Below are 17719 nucleotides of genomic sequence, written 5' to 3' on the forward strand. Positions count from 1 at the left end.
TGTGCCAGCAGACCCAGGTCACTGTGGCCTGCTGCAGCACTTCCTTCATCCATCCCTCTCCCGGGGATCTTCTCTGTCTCACTCTCTGTCCTTCTGCATCCCAATCACTGAATCACTCCATGACCGACTGCATGGCTGACTGAATGACTGACTGATTCCTAAACTCTTCCCGCTCTTTGTAATATAAACTAACTCCACCCACCTCCAAGCACGTTTCATGTTCCAAGCAGGGAGCCACCTATGGGTGCTTTGCTATACTCCAAGCAGGGAGCCGCTGAAGGTGCTTTGCTACACTACTTTGTGTTGTGGGGTGCAGGTGTTGGAGCGTGGTTGGGAGTCTCCACCTTACCTGGATGGTGGGGCACCGCACCTCAGGAGGAGGTGCAGTACCTCTGTGGTGACTGAGCCTCAGGGGCGCCACATGTACACCAGATATTGGTACTTTTGGCAGTGTGGACAGGTGCCAAGTCCTGCTGGAGAATGGCATTTCTATCTCCATAAAGCTTGTCGGCAGAGGGAAGCATGAAGTGCTCTAAAATGTCCTGGTAGACGGCTGCACTGACTTTGGTCTTGATAAAACACAGTGGACCTACACCAGCAGATGACATGGCCCCCAAACCCTCACTGATGGTGGACACTTCACACTAGACCTCCAGCAGCTTGGATTGTGGCCTCTCCACTCTTCCTCCAGACTCCATTACCACTGACAACAGTCCAGTTCTTCTCCTTGGCCCAAGTAAGACGCTTCTGGCGTTGCCTATTGGTCATGAGTGGCTGACACAAGGAATGTGACACTTGTAGCCCATGTCCTGGACACGTCTGTGTGTGGCTGCTCTTGAAGCAATGACTCCAGCAGCGGTCCACTCCTTGTGAATCTCCACCACATTTTTAGTAATAAAACTTATAGGAAAAAAGCGCAGATTGTGTCTTATCTCACAATTTAAAAGAAAAACATACCTACAAAGAGCTGCTCACCTGATGTCAGTGTATTCACAAGCGTATAATGCCGGCTGCTGCAGTTCCACGGGTCGGCCTACGACCATAACAGAATTGTTATATAGGAAGATTTGTGGATTGTAATCCGCACTGCCAGCAAATTCAAAACCAGACGTAGTGAAGAAGAAAATAGTGGTTTATTCAACGCGTTTCGGAGTCCATATGACTCCTTCTTCAGGAAATACCACAATATTTCCTGAGATAATGACTTTTGGGTTCTCATTGGCTGTAAGCCATAATCATCAACATTACCAGAAATAAACCCGTGAGATAGATCACTCTGTGTGTAATGACTCTATAGAATATAGGAGAGTCACTTTTTGTATTGAAGAGATTAAATAAATTAACATATTGATGATATTCTAGTTTTATGAGAAGCACCTGTATTAGTTTTAGATGTGCGGTCCATTGTCTTTTTTCTCCAGTTATGTTGACTTTTCTTTCCATCTATAACTTTTCTATTATTTCTTTCACAGTTATGAAATCTGGTGAAGATCTGATGAATCTTAGTTCTGCAGCCGTAATGGAGAAAGAAGAGTGTGATGATGTGCGGGGTGATGAGCGGTGCACAGAGGACGGTCCCACAGGTAACCACCCTGGTGAGGAGCCATCACTAAATAAAGCAGAGAAGAGTCACGTTCTCCTCAATCTCCAAACCGGACAGTTCTGAGCTGGAGGTTTTATGTTTTGTGTTTTCTCCGTTTCTTCAGCCGTAGATTTCCCCATTCAGATAAATACAGGTGATATCTGGTGATAATGTGATAGTGCTCTATGATAACACCGCAGTGCAGCTATAATATGGTTGTAAGATACAGCGAGAACATGGTGGTGAGGAGCGTGACCGGAGCCGATATCTCTATCATCTACTGTCACTACTGATGACGATGAGGATGTGTCCAATTTTGGGACTATGGAGCCATTAGCTGTTATTAGACACATACTGTATGTAGTGATGTTCGTGTAGACACAGCTATACCGGAGTCTGCTCACAGCTGTCTCTTCCGATTACTTCATAGAAGTTAACATTCGGCCATAGGTTTATCTCTTCTTTATATGGGGAGAGAAGAAATCTGCTCTGAGACTTCTCTGCCAGTGATTTAATATCCAAGAAAACAAAAGCATCAGACGTTTGAATCCAGACTTTAGGGAGAGATTGAAGATTATCACATATGAGGGGCGATCCAAAAGTAATGATAATCAATAATAAACACAATGAATATAGTCAAAAAAATGTTTTATTTTTCTACATAGTCTCCTAACAAGTCTATACATTTAGTCCATCTCTTTTCTAAACTTAGAATTCCCTTCGAAAAAAATTCTTGATCTTGACCCTCAAATCTCCCCAACAGCGGTTATCACGTCGCTATTGTCGTCAAATTTCTTGCTCCGGAGGTGTTCCTTGAGCCGAGGAAAGAGAAAGAAGTCACTGGGGGCTAGATCTGGTGAATAGGGGGGGTGTTCCACCAGTTCAAAGCCCGCTTCTTGAATGGTAGCCATGGCAACTGCAGCTTTGTGAGCCGGTGCGTTATCTTGGTGAAACAGCACTCCAGCCCGCAGTTTGCTGCGCCTTTTCTCCTTGATAGCCTCCCGCAATCTTCTTATTTGTTCTGCGTAGTAGGAGCCCATAATAATAGTGGCTCCCTTCTCCAAATAGTCCACCTTAATTATTCCTTCAGTATCCAAAAAAACGGACGCCATAACCTTCCCTGCTGAGCTTGACACTTTGAATTTCTTCGGCGTCGTTTTGTCGGCTCGTTTCCATGTCATCGATTGTTGTTTAGTTTCGGGATCAAAGTGGTGGATCCAGGTCTCATCCATGGTCAAAAAACGTGACAAAAAATTCTCCTTGTCTGCTTGGAACTTTTCGAGATTTGCTATTGAAATGTCAACTCGTTTCTTCTTTTGCTCGTCGGTTAACATTTATGGCACCCAATGCGCGGAGACTAGAGTTGAGCGATACCGTCCGATACTTCAAAGTATCGTATCGGATGGTATCGGCCGATCTTTAAAAAAAGTATCGGTATCGCCGATTCCGATACCGGAAGTCCCATTCAAGTCTATGGGACTTCCGGTATCGGAATAAGAAAAACCCTTTCCTGCCCTTGTACAGCCTCTCTGGGGTCTGTACGGGCCTTTCGGGGGGCTGTGCCGGCCTGCCAGGGGGTCTGTGCAGGCTCCGGTGGTCTGTGCCGGCCTGCCGGTGGTCTGTGCAGGCTCCGGGGGGCTGTGCCGGCCTGCCGGGGGGCTGTGCCGGCCTGCCGGGGGGCTGTGCCGGCCTGCCGGGGGGCTGTGCAGGCTCCGGGGGGCTGTGCCGGCCTGCCGGGGGGCTGTGCAGGCTCCGGGGGGCTGTGCCGGCCTGCCGGGGGGCTGTGCCGGCCTGCCGGGGGGCTGTGCAGGCTCCGGGGGTCTGTGCAGGCATCGTCCGATGGGACTACAAGTCCCATCGGGCGATGCCTGCTACCATGACAGTGATTGACACATTAGCCAATGATGGGACAGTAGTAGTCCCATCATCCGGCTAATGTGTTAAATGTAAAAAAAAAAAAAAAAAAAAAAAATTACATGCTACATACATACAACATGCATACTACATACATGCTACATTCATACTACATACTACATACATGCTACATTCATACTACATAAATACTACATGCAACATACATACTACATATATACTACATGCATGCTACATACATACTGCATGCTACATACATACCACATATATACTACATACATACTACATGCATGCTACATGCTACATACATAACACATATATACTACATGCATGCTACATACATACTACATGCTACATACTACATATATACTACATGCATGCTACATACTACATGCTACATACATACTACATGCATGCTACATACATACTACATACATACTACATATATACTACATGCATGCTACATACATACTACATATATACTACATGCATGCTACATACATACTACATGCTACATACTACATGCATGCTACATACATACTACATACTACATATATACTACATGCATGCTACATACATACTACATATATACTACATGCATGCTACATACTACATGCTACATACATACTACATATATACTACATTCATACTACATACTACATATATACTACATACATACTACATACATACTACATACATACTACATGCATGCTACATACATACTACATGCATGCTACATACATACCACATACATACTACATGCTACATACATACCACATATATACTACATACATACAATACATTCATACAATACATACATAGACATACAGTACATATAACATAGAGTAACATACTTACCAATACTTGTCACATTGTTCCCCGAAGCCATTGTCTATTCCGGGATAAATATTAACATAACAAACCACAAAAATACTCACCCACGATCCGAAGCAGTCCACGAGTGTGTCCCACGACGATCTTGGGTAGAGAACTGCAGCATCAGATGATGCTGCCGTTCTCTACGGGCTGCAGGAATCCAATGACGGAAGGTAGGTATCCTTCCGCACTGTATTCCTCCGCCACTTAAAAAAAAAAAAGTCCCTAGTCTCACTTTATGCCATTGCTGTGTGGGAAATTCCCACACAGCAATGGCATAAAGTGAGACTAGGGACTTTTTTTTTTTAAGTGGCGGAGGAATACAGTGCGGAAGGATACCTACCTTCCGTCATTGGATTCCTACAGCCCGTAGAGAACGGCAGCATCATCTGATGCTGCAGTTCTCTACCCAAGATCGTCGTGGGACACACTCGTGGACTGCTTCGGATCGTGGGTGAGTATTTTTGTGGTTTGTTATGTTAATATTTATCCCGGAATAGACAATGGCTTCGGGGAACAATGTGACAAGTATTGGTAAGTATGTTACTCTATGTTATATGTACTGTATGTCTATGTATGTATTGTATGAATGTATTGTATGTATGTAGTATATATGTGGTATGTATGTAGCATGTAGTATGTATGTGGTATGTATGTAGCATGCATGTAGCATGCATGTAGCATGCATGTAGCATGCATGTAGTATGTATGTAGTATGTATGTAGCATGTATGTAGCATGCAGTATGTATGTAGTATATATGTAGTATGTATGTAGTATATATGTAGTATGTAGTATGTATGTAGCATGCATGTAGTATATATGTAGTATGTATGTAGTATGTATGTAGCATGTAGTATATATGTAGCATGCAGCATGTATGTAGTATGTATGTAGTATATATGTAGTATGCATGTAGTATGTATGTAGTATGTATGTAGCATGCAGTATGTATGTAGCATGTATGTAGTATGTATGTAGTATATATGTAGTATGTATGTAGCATGCATGTAGTATGTATGTAGTATGTATGTAGCATGCAGTATGTAGCATGTATGTAGTATGTATGTAGTATGTATGTATGTAGTATGTATGTAGCATGCAGTATGTATGTAGCATGAATGTAGTATGTATGTAGTATATATGTAGTATGTATGTAGTATGTATGTAGTATGTATGTAGCATGCAGTATGTATGTAGCATGTATGTAGTATGTATGTAGTATATATGTAGCATGCATGTAGTATGTATGTAGCATGCATGTAGTATTTTTTTTTTTTTTTTTTTTTAACATTTAACACATTAGCCGGATGATGGGACTACTACTGTCCCATCATTGGCTAATGTGTCAATCACTGTCATGGTAGCAGGCATCGCCCGATGGGACTTGTAGTCCCATCGGACGATGCTTGCACAGACCCCCGGACATCAGCACAGCCCCCCGGCAGGCCGGCACAGCCCCCCGGCAGGCCGGTACAGACCCCCACAGGGTGCACAGACCACCGGCAGGCCGGCACAGCCCCCCGGCAGGCCGGTACAGACCCCGGGCAGTCCACACAGCCCCCCGGCAGGCCGGCACAGCCCCCCGGCAGGCCGGCAGAGACCCCCGGAAGGCCCGAAATGACGGCGCATCATGATGCGCACACACCGCGCATCATGATGACGTCAGGCCGTCAATCAACTGAACTTCCGATTCCGATGCCGAATTCCGATATTGAAAAAATATCGGAAGTCGGTATCGGAATTCCGATACAGCAAGTATCGGCCGATACCCGATACTTGCGGTATCGGAATGCTCAACACTAGCGGAGACCTTTCTCATATGCAATTCTTTTTCAAGGATTCTTTGAATACTGCCATATGAGATCCCTGTGACCTCAGCTACATGCCTGATAATCATTCTTCGATCTGCCAACACAACTTCTTCAACTTTTTTCACGTTTTCTTCATTGAGGGACGTGGATGGGCGTCCTTCGCGATGTTCATCTTCCGTCGATGTTCTTCCCAGCTTAAATTCCTTGGCCCAGCGTGCAACTGTGGAATATGGAGAAGAGTCCCCCAATGTTTCCACCAAGTCGCTGTGTAGGTCTTTGGTAGACATTTTTTTCAAGCAGAGGTATTTGATGACAGCTCTGAGCTCGTTTTTTTCCATTTTGATGTTCACTCCTTGGCAGTTCATATTCAAATGAATGTAGCTCCTGGGAATCGTGGCCTATTTAAGTGATTTTTTTTTTCCTGGACTAGTGGGTACCTAAGAGAGAAGAAAACATTTTATTTTAATTTCTGTGTGCAATAGAAATAACCGATTTCATTACTTTTGGATCGCCCCTCGTACACACTAGATGGTTAGAAGATTCTGATATCTTTAACCTCACGGTTAAAGGGGTTTTCCCAAGAACAGAATATATAAAAATATTCTTGTGCTGAGTGTTACGGAAACTTGTTGTCAAGGGCTTACCACAACGGAGCAGAGCCAGAAGACGTCTGGTGGCTCCTACTAAGCTGAGAAGGAGCACTTCTCCAGTGTATTAAACATGTTTATTTCTTCCAGCAGAACATGGGTTAATCAGCCATGTTGGAAACTCCGGCATTCAGCTGTGCTCGGTTAGCCACTCCTTCTCCCTATAAAATCTGGGCTCGATTACCAAGTCCTCATCAGAGTTAGCAATTACTGCATGACATTGGATTGGGAGAAGTTAGTTTTGAGAAGTAGTGCTGGACGAGTTTATAAGCGACTGTTGTCTTGTTTGTACACTTGGTAATTCCTTATCCTTCCCTGTTTTGCTTTCTTCCCCCTCCCTACACACCCTGGTGAATACCTCTGTTATATGTGAGTGTATATTTTGTGTGTGTGGAGTTTTCAGTTTACCCTTGTCTTGTTACCCTGTCTGTCGGGTTGGTGTACTGCGGTGAACAGTAGCGCCCTTCTTCCTGTGCGGGGGAAATGGACAGACTAAGGGCTGATCTAGGAGATAAGGCAAGGGAGGAGGCCCCGGCATCTTTGCCATCTGAAGTATCCTGGGCAATAGGGCGAGCTAGGATGCCACTTAGTGTTAGGGCCAGGAAAGGTGCCCCTGGTCCCAGGTCAGTCGCCAGTCGAATCGTGAGACTTGTTCAACCAAGTCAGGACCCAAATCATCAACTGATTTAAGCGCAAGGTTGTTTGTTGGCTTGCTAGCAAGGAGACAACACAAGCAGTGATGGGTGAACCCCTGTTTTTTGGGTCCGACAAGATTGGCCAAACAGTTAAAAAAAAGTTTTGTTCAGGTACCAGAACAGTACCCGGACCCCATTTACGTGAATGACGGGCCCAAACACCATATGTTTGCCACAATGTCATGAGCATGACTGCGCGGCAAACACTGCCTCTGATCAGAGGTAAGATTAATACCACCAGTCAGAGAGCTGCGGTTCCCACACTGTCATATGACAGTGTGAGACCGCAGCTGCGACCAGAGGTAAACATTTTACCTCCTGTCACAGACGTCGGCTGATGGGACTAGTACTCCCATCAGTCTACATCTGCAGTTGCTGATAACAGTGAGTAGGCGCAGCTGATTGGAGAGTTCATCAGCTGGTGCCTCCGCTATGAATAAAACAAATTAAATAATGGCATGGGTTCCGCTGTATTTTTGATAACCAGACAGGCAAAACTGACAGCTGTGGGCTGATACCCTCAGCTGTCAGCTTTATCAAGGTTGGTTATCAAGAATAGAGGGGTCTCACGCCATTTTTTAAAAATTATTATTTAAATAAATAATTTAAAATTTATCTTTGAAAACCAGCCAAGTTTAAGAAGATAGCTGGGGGCTGGTATTCTCAGGCTGGTAAGGTGCCGTGAATATTGCCCCCCCTTAGCATAAAAATAGCAACCTGCAGCCGCCCCAGAAAAGGCTAATCTATTTGATGCACCAACTCTGGGGCTTTGCTCAGCTTTTCCCACTTGCCCTGTAGCGGTGGCAAGTGGGGTTCATAATTGTGGGGTTGATGTCATCTTTATATTCTCAGGTGACATCAATCCGACGGGTTAGTAATTGAGAGGTGTCTATAAGACACCTATCCATTACTAATCCTATAGTGATATTGTAAATGAACACACAGAAAGAATAATGTCCTCTATTTGAAAAGAGCACACTTTTTTACTTTTTTAATTAAAAATATCAAACACAGTTATACTCGCCTAACGCCCATTCCATTGAAATCATCACCTCCTGTAAAAGAACAGAAAATAATAAACAACAAAAATACTCACCTAACACCCATTTCATTGAAGCCATGGTTTCCTGTAAAAAAAACAAAAGTAAAAAACAACCATATCCTACACCAGTCCAACGTTCTGTCCCATGCTGTAATCCATGTGGGTGATAAATAGTTTTCTACCTGGACAATGCCAAGATGCGGCTGCACAAGCATAAAACCACTGAGGAATGAGCTGTTGCGAGGTTACCGTAGTTCACTGAGGCTGCGATCCCAGCCGGGCTGATATGCAGTGACCTCACTGAAATTTCTCACTGTGAACTGCGATGAACTCACTGAGCTCATTGCTGCACAGTGAGACTTTTTCTCACGGTGCCAGTGGTGAGGTCACCTTAGTTCAGAGTCCCATCTGGGAATGCAGCCTCCTGCTAATGGATGATCACTAGATGATGCTCCCAGCTCGGCCAGGCAGGAAGCCCTGGATGTAGCCCTTGGCTCATGTCTCTCCCTACGAGAACAAGACCGGGGAGCGGGACTTGCAGATGTCCTCGAAGATTCCGATGATAAGGGAGAGCACCATCTTGAGGACCAAGACCAGGAGCCCCTCCTGTGAGATCTGGACATCTGACGCACATGCTTGGAACGCTTGCTGCGTCGGTGTGAGGACCCAGACGAGAATGAGCTGGATACACGCCTTCAACCACTATTTGATTCAGCTCCATGTGACATGGCTGTGGCCAAAACAGCAGAGGCCACATGGGGCAAAGTAGGAGCTACAGGGACCTCAGTATCCTCTTTATTAAATTCAGCAGTGCTGGGTACAACACCAGCAGGAGGAATTACACCACTTGTTGGTAACTGGGGATTTATTTGCAGTGGTTCAGGAGGCTCCTTTGCAGAGGTAGAAGTATTGCCTCTGGAAACCATCTGCTCACCATATGGGGGTTGAGGAGTAATATATAATGTCTGCTGTAGGGTTATTGATGGCGTCTTTTTAATGGTGCCGCACACACTGAGGACAGTGGATGCCAACATGTGGGGACTGGATGGGGGAAAGTGGTGTGAGCTCATCTGTTCATTCACCTTTTGTGTCCGAGGATCTCCCTCTTCTGGTGAAGGAAGGTAGTGAGGCTGATTTGGATGAAAGAAAACAAACACCTGATCAGGTTGATTGTGACTGGGTAACAGGAATTTCAGACTGGATATAAGGCAGCCGACGCCCTTCTGAGTGGCTGGTGATTTCTCTGCTGGATTCTTGGAGTCCAGTCTGATTCCTGCTTCCCAAAGATAAGTTTTTGCTCTGCTATTGAACTTATTAGTTTTGGTTTTGTTTACCTTGTTTTTTGAGTTCAGCCATCACCGGCCGGAGGTGTGCTGGATTCTTATTCCTTGATCAGTGTTCTCTTTTGCTCTGCTTTCAGAATATTCTGAGTGCTGACATAGGGTTTGAAGTCTAGTGACTTCAGGGTCTTTTTTGCTTATCAGTTGTGTTGGTAATATTTTTAGCAGGGTTTTCTCGGATTCCAGACAGCAGCTTTTCTGTCCTGTCCTTTTTAGTTAGCTTGGGCCCCATCGTTTGCTCAACCTATCTTTCTATCTGTGTTAGTGTTTTCATCTTGTTTCACCGTCATTATATGTTGGGGGCTGCCTATTGCTTTGGGGTCTGCTCTGGGGCAGTCAGTTTTTCCCTTTTCTCTCTTTAGGCTTATTTAGATCTCTGGCTGTGACGAGGTGTCTAGGATCACCGTAGGAACACTCCACGGCTACTGCTAGTTGTGTTATAGGATTAAGGGTCTGCAATCCGCTAGCTTCCAACCTCTCTGATTTTCTGGGCTGAGCTTGTGTTTTGTTTTTTCCTCCTCGGTGACTCAATCATAACAGGAAAGGGGGCGGAGCAACACTGCCTGTTTGGCACGCATGTAGTCGCCCAGCAGACAGAGGAGCAGAGAGTGTGGGTGTGGAGGAAGTTGGGCGGCACGGTGGCTCAGTGGTTAGCACTGCAGCCTTGCAGCGCTGGAGTCCTGGGATCGAATCCCACCAAGGACAACATCTGCAAGGAGTTTGTATGTTCTCCCCGTGTTTGCGTGGGTTTCCTCCGGGTACTCCGGTTTCCTCCCACACTCCAAAGACATACTGATAGGGAATTTAGATTGTGAGCCTCATCAGGGACAGTGATGATAATGTGTGCAAAATGTAAAGCGCTGCGGAATATGTTAGCGCTATATAAAAATAAAGATTATTATTATAACTAAGAGCACCTTCCTGTGCCACACTGGCACGCAGCAGTTTGATAAGAGGGTTAGACATCACTTAACTCTTAACCCAGAGTATGAGATTGCGGGGCGCTACAGTCAGTGGCACATTCCTTAATCAGTGTCATGCCACCCATTACAGCCAGAATTGTCAGCCAATTCTTCAGAAAGTGCTGTCTATGCCTCCAAGGCCTTGGTTATACTTCCATTTGGCGCTGTATTATTGGGAATAAAAATACCAAAATAAAACAACCATGTAACAGACACCTTCCATGTCTACTAGCGACATATATAGAGCCATCCTATTCTACCATGCCATCAGACTGGTGGGCTCCAGTTGTTCAGCTTTCCCTTTAATAGCATCTCGGCTGTAATGAACAGATCTCTGCTGCTCATAGTAGGTGTACTGGGTGGGCCATTTGTATGGATAGACCTGGGTGGGCCATTTATAAAGTTGTATCCAAAATGGCCGACTTCAAAATGGCCACCATGGTCACCACCCATCTTGAAAAGTTTTCCCCCTCCCATATAGTAATGTGCCACAAACAGAAAGTTGATATCACCAACCATTACCATTTTATTTAGGTGTATCCATATAAATGACCCACCCTGTAGTTTATCCAATCAGCATTCTCATTTATGGTCACCCACTGAATTGTAGACTCCCACCCAGTTGTTATTTGATTACTGGATTGAAATTCATTGGGAACTCCTCGGGGGACTCCAGTCTCATACACATAGATGCTAGAGTCAAAGGATCGTTTCGGAGACTCCCTTCTTGCGCTGGCATGTATTCGGGCTTTCTCCAACCTTTTCCATGTAGACGGCAGGTGTCAGGGCTTTATTAGTTGGATTAAGGCACACTCCCCTTCAGTGTTACGCAGGGCTGTGGAGTCGGAGTCGTGGAGTCGGAGTCGGTGCTCATTTTGGTGGAGTCGGAGTCGGAGTTGGAGTCAGTATAAAATGTACAGACTCCGACTCCTAAAATATATAATAAATTGGGTACAGTAGTTCAATGCAGGATGTGCTGAATATTTTTTCATAGGAATTTGGGAAAGTTATGAAATGTCCTATAAATGGCTGTTCTATTCCTGATCTAAGGCTAGATTCACACACAGCATTTTTGCTGCATTTTTTGTGGATACATTTTTCAGCTGCAAAAGCAGATCAGATTTTAAAACACCCTATCACCTGAAAGGTTTTTGAGCTCATAGATAATGTTTTCAATATCAAAAGCAGATTAGAAATCTGCTCTATCTATATATCCATATCTGTCTATCCATATCTTATCTGTACCAAAAAGAATGAAAGCCGGGTAGCACACAGACTAACACTTCCTGCCAGGCAAAGGATGAGGAAAGAGCGTCTAAAACATCATTAACAAGATATTTTGTAAGTGACAAAGTTACTGTAATAATGACAGCAGATGTGTCTAACAGACGGCTCCTCCAGCTTGTTGTGAAGGACGGTGTACGATTATCATTATTTGCACGACCAGCTTTTACAGCTCTTAATGGAGACATGGCCGCAAACTTGGTGTTTCTCTGGAAAGAGAAAGTATTAGAAAATTAGTGATTGAAGAAGCCCTTAAACAAAAGGAAGATCTTAAAAAGACTCTCAAGACGCTTCATGTTTCTTACATTGGACGCCTGCACACGTCACAGAGTGAACTATTTTGCCATCAATATTCGATATGTTTGTGACAACAAAAATTGTTACCAACACGCTGGCAGTAACAGATACTAAAGCTCATCACAGCAGCCAGTTTCTCCAGACCTTAGTGGAAAAAGTTCTGCAAGATTACAAACTCAAAAAAGAACAGGTTCTTGCTATTGTAACGGACAATGCTTCAAACATAAGTACAATTACACTGATGAATGAGAATAATGAACAACAGCTAGAGGAACATTTAGGATTCAGTATGTTTGAGATGGAAGGCCACAGTGCTGTTCATGTAACTGAGGAACAAACAGATATTACAACAGAAGAACAGCAAAATTATGTTGTTGAAATTGATGATCTTGTTGAAGCTGCTTCAAAACACTTTCCTATTCATCACATGCGCTGTGCTGTGCACACGCTGCAGCTGGCAATAAGAGAGAGTCTGCAAGAGGGACATGCTGGAAATCTGATTGGAAAAGTGAGGAAATTGGTTATTGCCGCCAGAACCCCTAAAATTGATTCCATCTTGAAGAGACGTTCTGGAAAAGGGCAATTGTTGATCAAGCCACTCGGTGGGGCAGCACTTATTTAATGATTGAGCGATTGCTTGAACTAAAACCGTTTCTTATAGATATGGCGAACCCTCAGGTAACCCTAAATGAAGGTCAATGGACACAGGTGGCTGAATTGAAGGAATTGCTTAATTACCCATTTACCGTGACTAAAAAATTACAAGCTGAGGATTTAACTCCTGGCATTTTCATGAGGGAGTGGAAGAACTTGCTATTTTGCTGTTTAATCGCAGACGGCATTTCTGCTTCAATGAAACGGAGAGAGACACAGCTATTGGAAAATAAAATTTTTCTGGCAGCTGTTTATGTGGACCCAAGTCATCGTATACTGCTTAATAATCAACAGCTTACTAAAGGAAAAGAAGCTCTGCCTGAGGTAACAGTTAGGAAGAGTGGCCTACAGGAGGACTGCCAGGCGCAAGAGGACTCGGGTCCTGACAGTGCTACTGCTGCCATATCTTCAGCCTCATCAGATTTGACTTTGACAAGTATTTGGATGACATGGAGCAGGCAAAGCATTGCCGCAAGGAAAAAGATTTCACTCCATCTCCTATAGCAAGCAGATTGACCATATTTCAGCAAAATGTTTCACTTGCTCGCAAAGAAATAGAAAAATTCAACCATTCATCAAAACTGACTGTGCATGAGGCAATTCCTTTATACCCGGAAATTGTTATAGATGTTGCCCATGCGGTTACGTCTTTGCCTCCAACCCAAGTTAGTGTAGAGAGGTTGTTCTCTAGCCTTAAAATTATTAGGTCAGATGTGAGGTCATCTATGAAGGAGGATCTGATGGAGGCAATTCTATTTCTTAGAACAAATTCATAGACTGCACAAATGCTATTTAATATGTTTTTGTTGAAAACTGCTTTTTGCCACTTATAGTTTATTACATAGTGTTATATATATACTGTATATATATATGTAATCGATATTAAATAGTGTATTACATATTTACAATTTATTACAGTTTTTTGTGTTCTAAAGTTGTATTCCAAAAAATATTATGTTCTATCTAAATATCTTGATTATTGTATCATAAAAATGATTTAATGTCTGATGTTCACATTGTACTACAATAAATTTTTCACTTAAATATAAGCAATATATGTGGGAGTCGGAGTCGTGGAGTCGGAGTTGGAGTCAGAGTCACAGGTTTGGCTTACTGACTCCACAGCCACGCCCACAGGGCCCTTATCTTACCATGACCACATAACCTCCATATGTCTTCTCTCACGGTAGTCTGGTTTGTCCAGATGTTGGTGTGGTTCTCATGTACGGAGATGTCGATCCTTTCTGCTCATGAGTCCCCTTGAAGTTTGTCATAGTCAAGTCCAGTAGCTGGGAGCACAAAACAAGTCTAGCTGCCCAGATTAGGCTACTTTCACACATCAGTTTTTCGCCGTCATGCGCAATCCGGCATCGCGCCGGTGCGCCGGATCTGGCAAATGTTATGTAAAACCGGATGTGACGGATCCGGTTTTCTGCCGGATCCGTCTTGGTCATCAGACAAAAAACCGGATCCGTCTCATCCGTTTTTCCATCCGTTTTCCACCGGATTACGCCGGATCCGTTTTTTAAAAACACCCCTTGGGGGTTTTGAAACGGGATTGGCTGCTGAAATCTATATATACCGTGTTCCTACAGCCCATCTTTGACAGGTTGTAGAGGAGAAACTGCAGGCTGGAGAGAAGAGCAAGTGACTGGCGAAGATGGATGTTGTGATTGCAAATATTTTGAAGAATTTGTTGGATTTTACAGCGGAGGCGAATCGTTTGAGGGTGATTGTTCTGGAGAAGGAGAGAGCGAGACAGCAGCGCATCAGGCATCAGCGACGCCGTTTGCGGATCCACCCCATCACAGCCAAGAGAATGACGCGTGGGGTCTATTCTACACTCTGCATGGACCTTAGACGAAACCCGGAGAAATTTTTGGGATATGTTCGGATGAAAATGGAGAATTTTGATTACTTGGTGGAGCGCATTGCACACCTCATAAGAAAATCGGACACCTATTGCCGCTTCTCCGTTTCACCCGCAGAGCATCTGATGGTGACTCTAAGGTAAGACACATTTATTGGATATGCTCGCATCAGAGCACACTTTCACTGCAATCTTGTTGGTGGTAGTCTGTATCTCCAAGTGTTAGAGCTGAGTTTTGGTATGCAATGCTGTGATTTTTAACTAATTTATTGTTTTTTAATTCCCCACAGATTTCTTGCAACTGGAGAATCCCTTTCGTCACTGCATTTCCAGTACAGACTCGGGATTTCCACCATATCTGGAATAGTGAAGCACACATGCCGTGCACTGTGGGACTCCTTAGCTGAAGAGTTTTTACCAGAGCCCACAACAGAGAGGTGGATTGAAATTTCAGAAAAGTTTCAACAGATATGTCAGTTTCCGAACTGCTTGGGCGCTGTGGACGGGAAACATATCCGCATTGTAAAGCCAGCCGGATCGGGATCGGAATATTTCAATTACAAGAAATATTTTTCCATTGTCCTCATGGCCATCGCTGATGCCGAATACAAATTTATTGCTGTTGATATTGGGGCCTATGGCTGCTCCAATGACTCTCAAGTTTTCAAACTGTCTGCCATGGGGCGTAAACTATATGGAAACACCTTCCAGTTCCCACCACCTAGACCGCTGCCGCAAACATCTGGTCCACCTATGCCATTTGTCTGTGTAGGGGATGAAGCCTTCCAGCTGTCAGAACACCTTTTGAAACCCTACTGTAGCAGAGGATTGACAAGAACAAAACGCATTTTTAATTACCGCCTAACAAGAGCAAGAAGAATGGTGGAATGTACCTTTGGTATTCTGACAGCCAAATGGCGGGTCCTATTGACTGCGATCAACCTCAAGACAGAAACTGTGGACGAGGTGATCAAAGCTTGCGTGGTACTACATTTTGTTATGTGCAAGGAACCCATTTCCATTGAGGACTCGGAAGAAAGCACCTTGCAAGATTACCACAACATTACCAATCGAAGTTTTGTGACGGTGTCACAAATGAGGGACAATTTTGCACAATACTTTGTCACCCCAAGGCAGAATAGACTGGCAGGATGATAGAGTTTAATAATTTTCTGCCCTTAACCAAAGTTGTGTACCTTCTGTACCAACAGTATATACCTTTTCCAAACAAAGTTGGCTATCTTGTTGTCTATCTTGTCGTGGTTTAACTATTTTTACCTTTTGCCCACAGTTGTGTGTTAGGCAAAGTCTTTCACCTTTTAACCAAAGTTGTGTACATTGTTAGGAAATCGCCAACAAGATACCCAACTTTTGGTAAAAGGTGAAATACTTTGTGTAAAGCACAACCAGGAACACAACTGTGGGCAAAAGGTAAAATTTAATTACCTTTTACCCACTGTTATGTACCTTGTTTTGTATACCTTTTGACCTTTTGTCTACCCTGTACTTAACCTTTTTTTAAACCATACTTTGCCGCAGAAATAAAACACAGACAACCAGTGTAAACCAATAATTTAACTTTTATTGAAAACTTTTGTTTTTTATTAAACTGTAAATGTCCCAAAAAAATTTTCATTTTTATTTGAAGACACACATTTATAAGTTAGTGTAGTGTGGGGTGGAAATACTGCTGGAGGGGCTGCGGGACACTTCGACACTGGGAGTGTGTAGAGAGGACTGGGATCGTGGTGGGGAAGGAACAGTTAGAGGTGAAGGGGTGGAAAAAGCAAGAGAATGGGTGGACATGTGGGTAGCAGAACAGGTGGTGGGTGGTGGAGTGATGGGTTGGGCAGGGACTGGAGTAGCAGATGATGTGGTTGGGAAGTGGTAGGGGGACGGAGTTTGGTACGGGGAAGGAGCTTGGTAAGGGGCAGGTTGCTGGAAGTGGGGAGGTTGCTGGTACTGGGGAGGTTGCTGGTACTGGGTAGGTGTCTGGTACTGAGGAGGTGGCTGGTAAGGAATAGGAGGGGGAAGAGGGACAGTGGCTGGAGGGGGTGCAGGTCGAGGAACTACTGTGGTGGGAGGTGGAGGTTGGGAGGTAACCTGCTGTAGAGCACCGTGGCACGAATGCATTACATGCATCTGCTGGGTAGGAGATAGCATTGTCATGCGCTCCACAACAGACCTGAAAAAGGTGTGGTTTGGAGAAGATCTTGCTTCTGAATGCATTGTTTGCAGAAGTGTCTTCAACTCCAGAATGCCGGAGTTGAGCTGTTGAAAGCCTACGGAGATTTGCTCTGACAAGACTTTGAGACAGTTCTGGAAAGATGCATTCAGATGCAAGAACTCTGGGGCATAGCTCTTTTCCTGACCCCTCTGCCGCTGCCGCCCAGTACCCGCAGGTGTACTAGAGGTGGCAGGGGCAGAAGGGTGAGGTAAAGGGAAAGCGTTCTCCTCACCAGCAGCTTCATGTAATGTAGGTGGCCATGATGCTCCTGCGCTGGTGGATGGGAGAGATGGATCGAATGTGAGGGAAGGTTGGGAAGGTGCAGATGTGCCGGGGTGCTTGAAGTGTCCCTCTGTGCCGGTCTCCTCAGGGATTGCTGCAGAAGGGTCCAACCGTGCAGGCTCCCGAGTGCTGGTCACCGTGCTGTGGAATAAAGAGAAAAAAATTTAATTAATATAGTGACATGGCGCTGGCTGAAAAAAATTAGACATGTAAAAATTATTTTTTGACATGGGGTGTGTAATATTTACCTTCTGGTGACCATTGTCTCCCGGAGGA

General features: G+C 44.4%; 1 protein-coding gene across 1 annotated transcript in view; it reads left to right on the forward strand.

Annotated features, from left to right (window-relative positions):
• The first annotated feature begins 1474 nt into the window (after positions 1 to 1474).
• Positions 1475 to 17719, forward strand: part of LOC141054001 (uncharacterized) — a 155696-nt gene continuing 139451 nt past the window's right edge. Inside the window, exon 1 of the mRNA XM_073551140.1 lies at positions 1475 to 1583. Coding sequence (XP_073407241.1) covers positions 1475 to 1583 — 109 coding nt within the window. The remainder of the gene's footprint in view (positions 1584 to 17719) is intronic.

This window comes from Dendrobates tinctorius, unplaced genomic scaffold (assembly GCF_039654945.1).
Source record: "Dendrobates tinctorius isolate UK_male_01 unplaced genomic scaffold, ASM3965494v1 ptg000173l, whole genome shotgun sequence".
Taxonomy (NCBI): Eukaryota; Metazoa; Chordata; class Amphibia; order Anura; family Dendrobatidae; genus Dendrobates; species Dendrobates tinctorius.